Raw genomic sequence first — 11,217 nt, 5'->3', positions numbered from 1 at the left:
CCCGCAGTCCACCACCAGTGTCTTCTTCTAGGCTGGCTCCCTGGCCCCACACCAAGCAGCAACATCTCCCAGGACAAAGGACGCCAAGACATCGGTTGGTTTTTGGCAGCTGAGATTGGGAAGGCCAGAGAATGGGAGGAAAGCAGGCTGGAAAACAAGAAGAGCTGGGGCTGGAGTCTGGATTCGGAGCCCTCAGTAGCTCTCCAGATTTGGGGTGGCAGTAGGGTATGTGTGAGCCCAGGGCAGCTAGAGGCCAAGCGTGGGCCCTGAATGGTAGGATTCCATCAGCCTTCTGGGAAGGAAGGAGGTGGGCCCTGTAGCAACTTGGTAGATTTTGCCTCACATTTCCTTGGGCCAGGCTCAGCCAAGTTCTAGGAATACCCGAAAGCTCTAACCAGATTCTAAAGCACTGGAGACCTTGAACAAGAAGCTTCCTTGGCCTAGGAAGGAATCACCACTCTTTAGTCTCTTGAATTTGTTGACCTTCCTTATCCCTCAGAGCCTTCAAGAGACCAAGCCAGCTCCCTATCTCCCCCACCCCCAATGCTCTGCCCAGCTTCCCAGTACCCTAGAATAACTCCTGCTCCTCCCCACCTCCCAATTTTGCTCCAAGACTCCTCCTCCCCCCTCATCCCCCTCCCTATTGCATTTCCTCTCTCTCTCTACACTTCTCAGTTTAATCTCCTGCAGGGCCCTGGCTGAGGCCCCTTCCAGGCTGAGTTCTTCTCCCTCACTTTTTTAACCACTAAGGGATGGATTAGGATGGTGGCATATCTGAGTCTAAAAGAAAAATTTAGGCATAGGTAGAAACAGAAGATGAGGAGAGTCAGAATAAAAGCCAGAGCCTACCCCCTCCAATTCCTCCCCTACCTGAGGGCCAGGCTGACAATTCAGCTTCAGGGAGCATCACACACACACACACACACATACACACACACCACCACCACCACTACTATCCGTCACCCCAGCTTACTCTCTGGCCCCAGCCCCCCACAACCCACTGGTCTCCAGGCAACAGCACAAAGGGAAAGTGGAGAAAAGGGCCTGGGAAGCCCAGGCAAAGCTAGCTGTAACTCAATCCACCCAGTACCTGGGTGGAGGGTGAGGGGATGGCTGCCAGAGAAGGTGCCTTAGTAAGGAGGGAGGAAAGGGCAGAGGTTAAGAAATGTGGCTCCAGCCAGAATAGGCCTGGTCAGCCCAGGACTTACTAAAGAAAAATGAATATAATGCACCCCAGAGAAAACCAAGAGGCACAAAGAAAACTACAGTGTGCCCCAAGGGAACCAGAAAAGGCACCAGGAGACACAGGAGAAAGGACAAGATGAGATGACCGCACTCAAATGAAGAGACACAGGGGAGGGTGCAAGAAATTCTTTGAACTGAAAATGGAGGAGGTGTCAGTGACACAGGAAGGACAGGGCAGAGATATGGATCCTACTGATGCAAAACTGGAATCTTCTTCTTGTCCTGGAGTGGGACAGGATGGCAGAGGGAACCCAGGACCAGAACTCAGAGTAGAAACAGGGTGGCAGGCCCGCAGAGGGAACAACCTTGAAATTCCTCCCACCCCGCTTTAGCCAGGCTCCAGTATCCTGTCGGTAGAACCTTGACTCCCTCTAGTGGCCACAGTTCTCCGCAGCCCCTAGTATCCAAAGCACTGATAGGGCTTCTCCGCTGTGTGACTCCTGAGTTCCCATCCCAATGTTGAGGCTCCACGGGAGCTGAAGAGTTGTAGTGTATGTGTCTCCAGCCACACACTGGCACCCTACTTGCAGGCTGACCCAGCTGGAGGAAGGGGAGCCTGTTGAGCACTTCAGGTCCTGAATCTTCAGTTTACTGGAGGACTTTGTCCTCAGACCCCCTTCTACACCCTCTGGTACCAATATTCCCTCCCTGGTTCCCCACCTTGCAGGGAGTGATGGCCATGCAGTGCTGTTCCATCCCAGAAGTAGCCAGGATTTTGTTTGAGAGAAGCCCAGTATGGGAGCTGCTCTAGTTCACAGACTGATCCCTTCTTTGGTCAAGGCCCTGTGGGAATCAAAAACACTTTGGATGCCTTTCCCCCAAAATGAACATATAATATTTTTGATAATTTTAGGAATTCTTGCACCAGATTAAGAACTCCTAATTCTCCTGGTCCCTGGGGCCAAGCTTGCTGCCGAGAAGGCAGGGCAACGTGGACCTCACCTGGCCAGGGTGGGGAGGCAGTGTCATCATCTTGGCCACATTTGTTCTATTTGTCTTCCTCCTTCTGTGCCCGCCCCAGCTCTGCTATCCGGCTTCACCAGCTTCCTTCGCAGTACTCCTCTCCCTCACATGGACTACAGTAAGACTCCTCAGACACAATAATGCACTGTGATTCAGACTTTAATGGTGGTGTTCATTTCAATGCCACAGAGGCGGTGGCAACTGGGGAACATGGCACGCGGGGAGAGAAACACTGCTCTGGTGCAGCTGGAGAAAGAACAGGGAAGGCAGGGCTGGGAAGAGAGTTCCAGGGAAGAGTCCCCAGGTGCACAGCCCCATCTCTGGCCCCAGCCAGGCTTCAGTGAAGGGTTGCTACACACAAAGGAACTGCCAGCAAGGCCCTTTTCCGTTCCCCTTTGCATTCCAGCAAGACTTCCCATCCCAGGCCATCTCGGAATCTACAGCCATATGAAATACATAGTCCCCTCCAGTCCGGCCAGTTTTTAGCCCTGGGGTTATGGGGAAATGATTAATTAATCAACAGGATGAATGATAAATAAATAAATAAGTAAATAAATAACACACTAAAACCTTAGGCCAGGCATGACCAGCAGCCAGCACCACCCTCTCGCCCCCAGCACCATGCAGTGCCTGGCTCATATGCAACATGGAAAACACATGGAACCAGCACAAAGCACAAGTGACATATGGCCCCTCCCTAAACACCTCAACAACCAACCCTGATGCCCCTGCCACAGACTCTCAGCATTCCTCCATGGACCCCCTTATAATCTTCAGTCCTATGGCCAGTCTTTGAGGAGAGAGAATAGGAAGGAAGGAGAAGAGAAAAATGTGAAACCCAGAGGGGCAGAGCAGAGACAGCAGGGGTGGGCCAAGCCCAGGAGCAACGCAGCAGGTCAGCCAGGGTGTCTGGAGTGAAAATATCACAGAGCAGGACAGAAAGGAGTTCCAGAAGGATGGGAGAGGGTCCAAGTCTCCAGGCAAGTAGAGGGATCACAGCACACTGGGATTGCGGAAATTGTGTCCAGCGAAGCGAGCTTCATCCCCCAGCTCTTCCTCAATTCTGAGAGAGATGAGCCAGAAAGGAAATGTTAGGGAAGCAGGAGGGTCCTGCTTCTCTTTCCAGGAGGCCCCCAGTCTCAAGCCCCTCACACCACAGGCTCCTTGTCCTGGCCCAAGCCTGGGCATTCCCTGGCTCTCCCATGTGACCTGTGGGATCCATTCATCAGGCCATCAGTCAACCCATCTTTCAAAACCAGATCTTTTCTGCATATCTACTGTTCTCTGGAGAGGGAACAGTGGGCAAGCAGAGCTTTTAACCCTGAGCTCTGGGCTCCCATTCCCAGGTTTCCTCACCTCATGAGCTGGTTGTACTTAGCCAGACGCTCAGAACGGCATGGGGCACCAGTCTTGATCTGAAACATCCAGAAAGAGAAGCAGCTCAGTGGCTGCTCCTTTATTCCTTGAAAGGAAACTTACACTCCCTTGAAATTCCCCTGACACCCTCAAACACCTGGAAGGGGAGACCCACTTGAACCCACCAATCGCGCAACGATCTCCCTTGCACTCACCTGGCCTGTGCACAGCCCCACCACCAGGTCTGCAATGAAGGTGTCCTCAGTCTCTCCTGAGCGATGACTCACCATGACCCCCCAGCCATTCTCCTGGGCCAGCTTGCACCTGTATCCATACACCAGCACTGACCCCCAACCCCTCACACTGGGCTCTTCCCAGCCCCAACATTGGTCTATGTTATGAAACTTCTGGAGTGAAGCTGTCTGGGAGGGGAGCAGAGAATTAGTGATGGAGGGAGCAGAACTGAGGGCTATGAAGGTGACTCCAGGTTCCCTGCTCTCTTCAGCATCTGTGCACAGAATTAGGCTTAGAGCCCTTGCAAGAGGGGTCCTGAGAAACGGGCTGAGCAGGAAAGAACCAGGAGGCACTCACGCTTGGATAGCTTCAGTGACTGAACCGATCTGGTTGACCTTGAGCAGCAGACAGTTGCAGGCCTTTTCATCCACTGCCCGCTCGATACGCTTTGGGTTGGTCACTGTCAGGTCATCACCCACAATCTGTATCCCTACATTGGCTGTGAACTTCGACCAGGCAGCCCAATCATCCTGGTCAAAGGGGTCCTCAATGGAGACCACTGCAGAGAAAGTGGTGAAGGGGCTATTGATCCTCCCTGGGGCTCTGCAGGAGGCAGGACCACCCTCACCTTGATCCCCTGAAATAGCCAGATCCTCCGACTAACTGAGCCTGCTCATCTTTGCTTCCCTGATCTCCAAATAAGTCTGCCCTGATTCTTACCTTGATTAATTCATAAACCTTTCAAAAAACATGGGTTCAGAATCTTTCTCACAACCTATCTTCATTTTCATATTTTCACTTCCAGGAAGCCCTTCCTCATTACTGATCCAAAGCCTTCATTCTACAATTTATATTGAAAGCTCTTGGTAGACCTGAAGGATAAATCAGTTCCTCATCAACGTTCTGTTCTATTCACACATCACTTCTAGCTCCATTCAGCATCCACAATTTTATCCATCAAAAATACTGAATGAGCATCGGCCTGCAGTACAGAGAGACCCGGGTTCGGTTCCCGCTAAGGGCGCGTACCTCGGTTGCAGTTTGTCCCCGGCCCTGGTTGGTTGTGTGGGTGGCAGCCACTCGATGTGTCCTTTTCACGTCGATGTTTCTCTCTCTCTCTCTTCCTCTCTCTCCCTCCCGCTCTATCTGAACAAAAATGGAAAAATGTCCTCGGGTGAGGATAAAAAAAACTGAAATGTGCTAGTTCCCTGCCAGTTCCAGTAACCTTCTCACCATCCTGGTTCCTTCCAAAGCCTTCCCCATGATCCCAGCAGCTTTGGGGTACATGACTTTACTCAGGATCCGAAGCAGGTAGAGCAGGTTCATCACAGGTACCTGCACATTTACACTACATACAAAGCCCAGGTTCTGCAGACTTCTTCAACCCATCCCTGGTTTTCAGGTTCTTCTTTGAACACCTCCACCTAGCACCTGAGTCAGCATCCCGTAAGGTCCAGAGTTGCCCCAACACATCATTGCCAGCCCCCTGCTTTCCCCCTACCCCCTCTCCCACACCCCACCTTGCTCTCACCAGGATAGTCCCTGACAAAGTCCTGGTAGAGGGATCCCAGCTGGTCCCCAGTGATGTATCGGGAAGGGTCAGCAGGAGACTTGAAATCCAAGTCATATTTGCCATCACGATAAAACTCTGAGGCAGCAACATCCATGCCAATGACGATCTTTTCCGTGTAGCCAGCCTTGTCAATGGCTTCTTTCACCAGCTCCAAGGCTGGGGAAGAAACACAGTGAGATTATTAGCAGGAAGGGCAGGCAAGGAGAAATGAGGGAAGGGAAGACATTGAGGGCAGTGGCAGAGGACTTGCTGTGGAGAAGTCTGGCTAAGGTTCTTGTTGGGGTTATCCCAGGTCTGGGAAGAGCAGGGGATCTTCCAGGGAGGCAGAGGAAGGGACTTTTGTTAATAACAGTGTATTGTGTTTTTGTTGTTGTTGTTGTTTTATCCTCACCCGAGGACATTTTTGCATTTATCTTTAGATAGAGCGGGAGGGAGAGAGGGAGGAAGAGAGAGAAAGAAACATCAATGTGAGAGAGACACATCGAGTGGTTGCCACCCACACGACCCCAACCGAGGCTGGGGACAAACTGCAACCAAGGTCCGTGCCCTTAGTGAGAACCAAACCTGGGACTCTCTGGTCCACTGGCCAATGCTCTAACCGCTGAGCCAAACCGGCCAGGGCTGTTGTGGTTTTTTTTTTAAATAGCTGTGATTTATTGAGGGCTAACTATGTCACTTCACATATATGATCTCATTTAATCCTCACAATGATGCTATGAAGTAGATACTGTTATTATACCCATGTTAGAGATAGGAATGATGAAGCACGGACAAAATAAGTATGAAAGATCACCAGCCAGTAAGTCTTCAAGTCAAGGTTCAAATACAGGGAGTTTGGCCTCAAAACCTTAACTCAGCCACTACTGGTATTGTTCCTATTCACTATACAGTTTCTCCCAAGGCAGAGGAAATTTAGAAATTCTCAAGGCCTAAGAAGTTGGGGTGAGAATGGGATAGATTTGGAATGGATTACCTGGAGTTTGGTGTATCTCTTCAAACTGAGAACCCAATGGAGTTAAAGGCCGGACTGAATCCCACAGGTGTCCTAGACCACCTCCCAGCGTTCCTGGGGGCTCCAGTGAGAACTAATAGTCGCTAAGGAACCTGGCTGGGCAAGTGAGGACTGTTCTCCTAGGCCTGCATGGGGATTTGGCAGGCCCTCTCGGAACCACTCCAAGAACTGGCACCTCTTAGGAGCTAGCAGGAGCTCAGGACCCATACTCCTCAGGACTTGATAAAGTACGTGGCCCTTCCAAATGGCCCAGGACGAAGTGAGACTCAGAGCTGGGAGTGGGGTTCCTGGTCTCACCTTCACTGTTCTCCAGGATATTGGGGGCAAAGCCGCCTTCATCGCCCACATTTGTGGCATCCTTGCCGTACTTGTCCTTGATGACCCCCTTGAGCGTGTGGTAGACCTCTGCCCCAAGTCGCATGGCATCACGAAAGCTCTCAGCACCCACCGGAAGGATCATAAACTCCTGCATGGCCAGCTTGTTCCCAGCATGAGAGCCACCATTGATCACATTGAAGGCCTGGGTGCCACAGGACAGAAAAGTCACTGAGAGTTTTTCTTTCTCCACCAGGGAGTGTTCACCCAAGATCCCAAACTTCCCCCGGTTTCCCAGGCCCTGAATCTCATGTCCCCAACCCTTCTCTTTGGCTGACCCAGTTCCCTTTCCTCCCATCAGTCTTCACAAGGTTTCAGGCTCCCCGGCCCCATGTCTGGGAGAGGTACAGGCAAGGTGCAGGGTGCTCACCGGCACAGGCAGGATGAGGTCTGAGTTCCCAGCGAGCTGAGCAATGTGGCGATATAGAGGCAATTCCCGCTCGGCTGCCCCTGCCTTACACACAGCCAGGGACACACCCAGGATGGCATTGGCCCCAAACTTGGCTGGGAGATTATAGAAGAAGGCACTAAGCAAAAATGTCCCCTTCCTCTTCTAGCCCTTGCCTCCACCTGTACTCCTCAAAGGAGCCAGTAAGGAGACCCCCCTCCTCCCTCTTCTCCTGCAACATCTCATCCATTCTGTCCTGAAATAGCAGGGGAGCTGGGGAGAAGGTGACAGGAAAGGGCAGAGAGCTGCACAGATTTCTAAACAGCCCAAAACCAGACTATTTCACGCCAACTTCCTCCCCTTTATGCTGCAAAAAAGTTCTTCCTCGGTCCACCCCCAACTGCAGTTAAACTCATCTTCTTCTGCTCTGATTTTGGGGGTAGGATGAAAGAAGTCCTTCCTCAGGAAGCTCCCACAGTGCTGGCCCCTTCACTTCTCTGTCTGCTCCACACATCCCCACCCTCAGCCTCCCCACTTTCTTCCAGCCGCTGCTTACATTTGTTCTCTGTCCCATCCAACTCCAACATCAGGTTGTCCAGCTTCTCCTGCTCCACCACAGAGAGACCCTGCGGGCAGAGCCACCATCATCCAGGGCCAGAATGGAGGCTGGGCCCTAAGACACGGGGCCCCCCTTCACACAGACTCACATCCGGCCAGGGTCCATAGAGGGCCCTGTGACAGCAACCTGTCTGGATCAGGAGACCTGATCCCCCATGGGAGCAGAGGGCAGTAAGAGGTCATCTTCCCACCCTTCCCTTTGTAACAATGATTCCCAAGGGGTGGGCCTTTCTCCTTCCTCATCCTCCTCCCCTAACGCAGGATTCCTTCCAGGCCCCTGGTCCTGCCACCCCCAGCAAAGAGTGAGCCTCACTGAGCTGATGAGGGCTGGCGCAATGGTCGTGTTGATGTGGTCCACTGCCTTCAGGACACCTGGGAAGAAGCAAAGAGGCCGGGCTGGGTCAGGCCAGGAAGAGCCAGAAGGGAAAAAGGATGGGGGAAGGGATGCAGGAAGAGACTGGTGTGAGGTAGGAATATAAGTAGCTGAGGGGTGGGAGAGCTTAGAAAAGAGAGAAAACCTCACCTTTGCCTAAGTAACGCTGTTTGTCCCCATCCCTTAGCTCCAGGGCCTCATAGATCCCAGTGGAGGCTCCACTGGGCACTGCAGCCCTGAAAAGACCTGGGAGAGGAACAGGGAGTGAGGAGGAAGAGAGAAAGACACTACAAGAACCAGGGATCCCTTTAGCTCTTCACCTCTAAACTCCTGCCTGCCACATGTAGCCCTCTCCTGATACTGCTCCCTAATACACAGACACACATACATACACACTGCTCCTAATACACACACACACACACACACTGCTCCCTAACACACACACACACACACTGCTCCCTAACACACACACACACAGCTCCCTAATACACAACTACTGCCTAATACACAAACACACACACTGCTCCCTGAAACACACACACACATATACACTGCTCCCTAACACACACACACACACACACACAATCTGCTCCATTATACCCACACACACACACTGCTCCCTGACACACACACACACACACACACATATACACTGCTCCCTAACACACACACACACATCTGTTCCCTGATACACACACACACACACACACAAAAGCAGATGCACAAGCAAGGGCTTCCTTATCCACCCAACTGCGGTCCCACATGCACCAGTAGGAACGCAGAGGAATGAAGTTATGCATGCATGTGCACATACACAGGTGCATATACAAACATGCAGAGGCAGGGCATGTGTCATACACTAAACTAGAACACACAGGCCTGCCTATCCTGGCTTCCCTGGACAACAGGATTCAACCCCCACAATCCAGCCTATGAGCCTGGCCCAGCACCCCATCCCTGCTGGGAATCCATCCTAGGCCAGGGCAAACCCAGCACTGGGGAGTGGGGGGCTGTGTTCCAGTCCAGGCCAGCTCAGTACCTCTGGCAGTGTAGAGATCTACTTCCACCGTGGGGTTTCCACGGGAGTCTAAGATCTCTCGGGCCCAGATCTTCTCTATCGACATGATGGCTGGAATCTCCTTGGGTGGAAGGGAAGGAAGGAGAAAGGTAAGAGGCTTAGAGGGGTGGAGCCTGAGATCAGTGGGAGGGGCCAGAGGCTAGGCAGGATGGGAAAGAGGTTACCGCAGTGGGTGGGGGCAGGGGAGGAGCAGGCCGCTACCACCGGCTGTAGAAGGGCTCCCCCCCCACCCCTCCTGGGGAACCGAAGGTCAATGCAGTGAGGAAGGGGAGGTCACTGCAGTGTGGGGTAAGATCAGATCCAACACTGAGGTGGGAGGACACTGCAGTGAAGAGTCGAGGGGCCCGGCAGTGGTTCCCTTGGCCCCTCAGCAGCTTCGGCAGCCGGCTGGTGGGGTTCCCCTAGACCTCCTCAGAAAGGAATGGCTGCCAGGCTTGCTTTTCTCCTTGGAGCCAAGAAGAGGATGGGTAGTCTGGACAGCTGAAGCCTTTCCTCCACAGCCCTCGTCCCACTCAACTTACCCCGTCCCCAGCCAAGGTCCCAACCTCTCTCCCAAATGTAGGTCCCCCTCCTCCTCCCCACAGTTGTACAGTAGAGAAGTCTGGGGAGAGGGTCCAGGGAAAGGCCCTCAGTCCCAGGGGGTTGCAGCGGGCAGGGAGGAGGAGGAGGGACCCGGGGGGAGAGGCAGGGCTGGGCCGGTTCTCCAGCTGCCCCTGAACAAATCCCGGCGCAGCTAAGAGGGGCGAAGTGAGGGAGGAGTGGGAGAGAGGGAGTCCAGAGGAAGTCTGGGGATGCTGCGGAAGGGTGAGGGAAGACATCTCCCCAGATGCAAAGCCAAGAGGACGTGCCAGGATGAAAATGCACGGGCCGGGGGGAGACCCCGAACTTAATGTCGACAGAACCCGAGGCGAAGCGGGCAGGCCAGAGTGGAGAAGGGTTGGCGCCCAAGAGAGGAGAGGGCGACAGCCAGAAACCGAGAGGACCGGTCGGGAAGGCGGGGAAGGAGGGTGCCGGGGAGGGGCGGGCGACTGAGCAGGTGCGCAGTGCCCGGGGAAGAGATGCGCGCGGGCCAGGGGAGCTAGGCGGGGGCGCGGCGGCCAGGGCACCGGCCGGAGGGGCGCAGGGGCCGGGCTGGGGCTTCACCTCGGGGCAGCAGACTCAGCCTGTGGCGGTGACAGTGGCGGCAGTGGCAGCGGCGCAGAGAGAGCGGGAGTGGCGGCGGCGGCGGCGGCGACTGCGGCTCCCGAGCGGCGGGCGGGGGGCGGGCGGGGGGAGGCGCCGATAGGGCCGGGCGGGCGCATGTGACCCGGAGCCCCCGATGAGTCAGGAGCCGCGGGCGGAGGCGCACGTAGGAGTGTGGATTGGGGGCCGTTGGGGGTGTAATGGGGGAGGGCTGGGGGAAAGTGATGGGGGAGGGACTGGGGGCGACCCAGAGCCTGCCTTTCCCAGAGCCTACGCACGCTTCTGCCCACCTCCCGAACCCCTGGAAAGTAACAGGCACAGCCTCACGGAGTAATCTGATTCCTGAGGCCCGCCACAGCCAGGGAATCCCGTGATAGACTCGGTATCTCCCAAACCCGGTCAGACGCAAAAGTATCAAAATGTCTCTTTATTCGAAAACCGAGCTGTTCGTAACACCCCAGCCCGCCTCCGCAGCCCGTCTGCAGCCAACTCTACCAGCATCCCCTCGGCCCATCCAGGCTGGGCTCCTACCAGACCTGCCTGAAGGATGCCGCTGCTAGAGCGCAGGCCCACCCACCCCGCTGCCCATAGAGAGTCTGAGGGGCAGGCTGTGCTGAATCCCCAGGTCAGGGGCAAGAGAAGGCATCCTCTGTCTCCGGATGAGGGTGTGCCCGCGGTGGACCCTGCTAACGGACTCTTCTTGGGTGTTGGGGCCTGTGTCTGATCCCCTGGAGGAAGAGGACAGAGTAAACCCTCTGGGCCCCTGCATTCCCGCTGCTGCGTCTGCCCCCATCTGAAGAGCCCAGCTGCTACACTTCCC

At 54.5% G+C, this 11,217-nt stretch overlaps 1 protein-coding gene across 1 annotated transcript; it reads right to left on the bottom strand.

Moving 5' to 3' along the window:
* Positions 1 to 2,356: 2,356 nt before the first annotated feature.
* ENO2 (enolase 2) lies at positions 2,357 to 10,712 on the bottom strand. Its single transcript, XM_036251423.1, has 12 exons — positions 10,359 to 10,712; positions 9,177 to 9,276; positions 8,288 to 8,383; positions 8,078 to 8,136; positions 7,703 to 7,772; positions 7,129 to 7,262; positions 6,681 to 6,903; positions 5,330 to 5,527; positions 4,156 to 4,357; positions 3,780 to 3,888; positions 3,565 to 3,623; positions 2,357 to 3,271 (listed from the first exon to the last, which is right to left on the bottom strand). The coding sequence occupies exons 2-12, from the start codon at positions 9,259 to 9,261 to the stop codon at positions 3,202 to 3,204; spliced, it is 1,305 nt and encodes a 434-aa protein (XP_036107316.1). The 5' UTR covers positions 9,262 to 9,276; positions 10,359 to 10,712; the 3' UTR covers positions 2,357 to 3,201.
* Positions 10,713 to 11,217: the final 505 nt, after the last annotated feature.

Source organism: Molossus molossus, unplaced genomic scaffold, assembly GCF_014108415.1.
Source record: "Molossus molossus isolate mMolMol1 unplaced genomic scaffold, mMolMol1.p scaffold_m16_p_10, whole genome shotgun sequence".
NCBI classification, from domain to species: Eukaryota; Metazoa; Chordata; class Mammalia; order Chiroptera; family Molossidae; genus Molossus; species Molossus molossus.
This window is presented reverse-complemented; position numbering and strand designations above follow the sequence as displayed.

Bases quoted from the DNA above. Each gene is read 5' to 3' on its own strand.
- ENO2 (XM_036251423.1), bottom strand. From the start codon at position 9,261: ATGTCGATAGAGAAGATCTGGGCCCGAGAGATCTTAGACTCCCGTGGA. The intron at 3,889-4,155 runs GTGAGTGCCTCC...GTATGGATACAG, and splicing joins GTCACTGAAGCTATCCAAGC to GTGCAAGCTGGCCCAGGAGA. The intron at 3,272-3,564 runs GTGAGGAAACCT...CATCTCTCTCAG, and splicing joins AAGTACAACCAGCTCATGAG to AATTGAGGAAGAGCTGGGGG.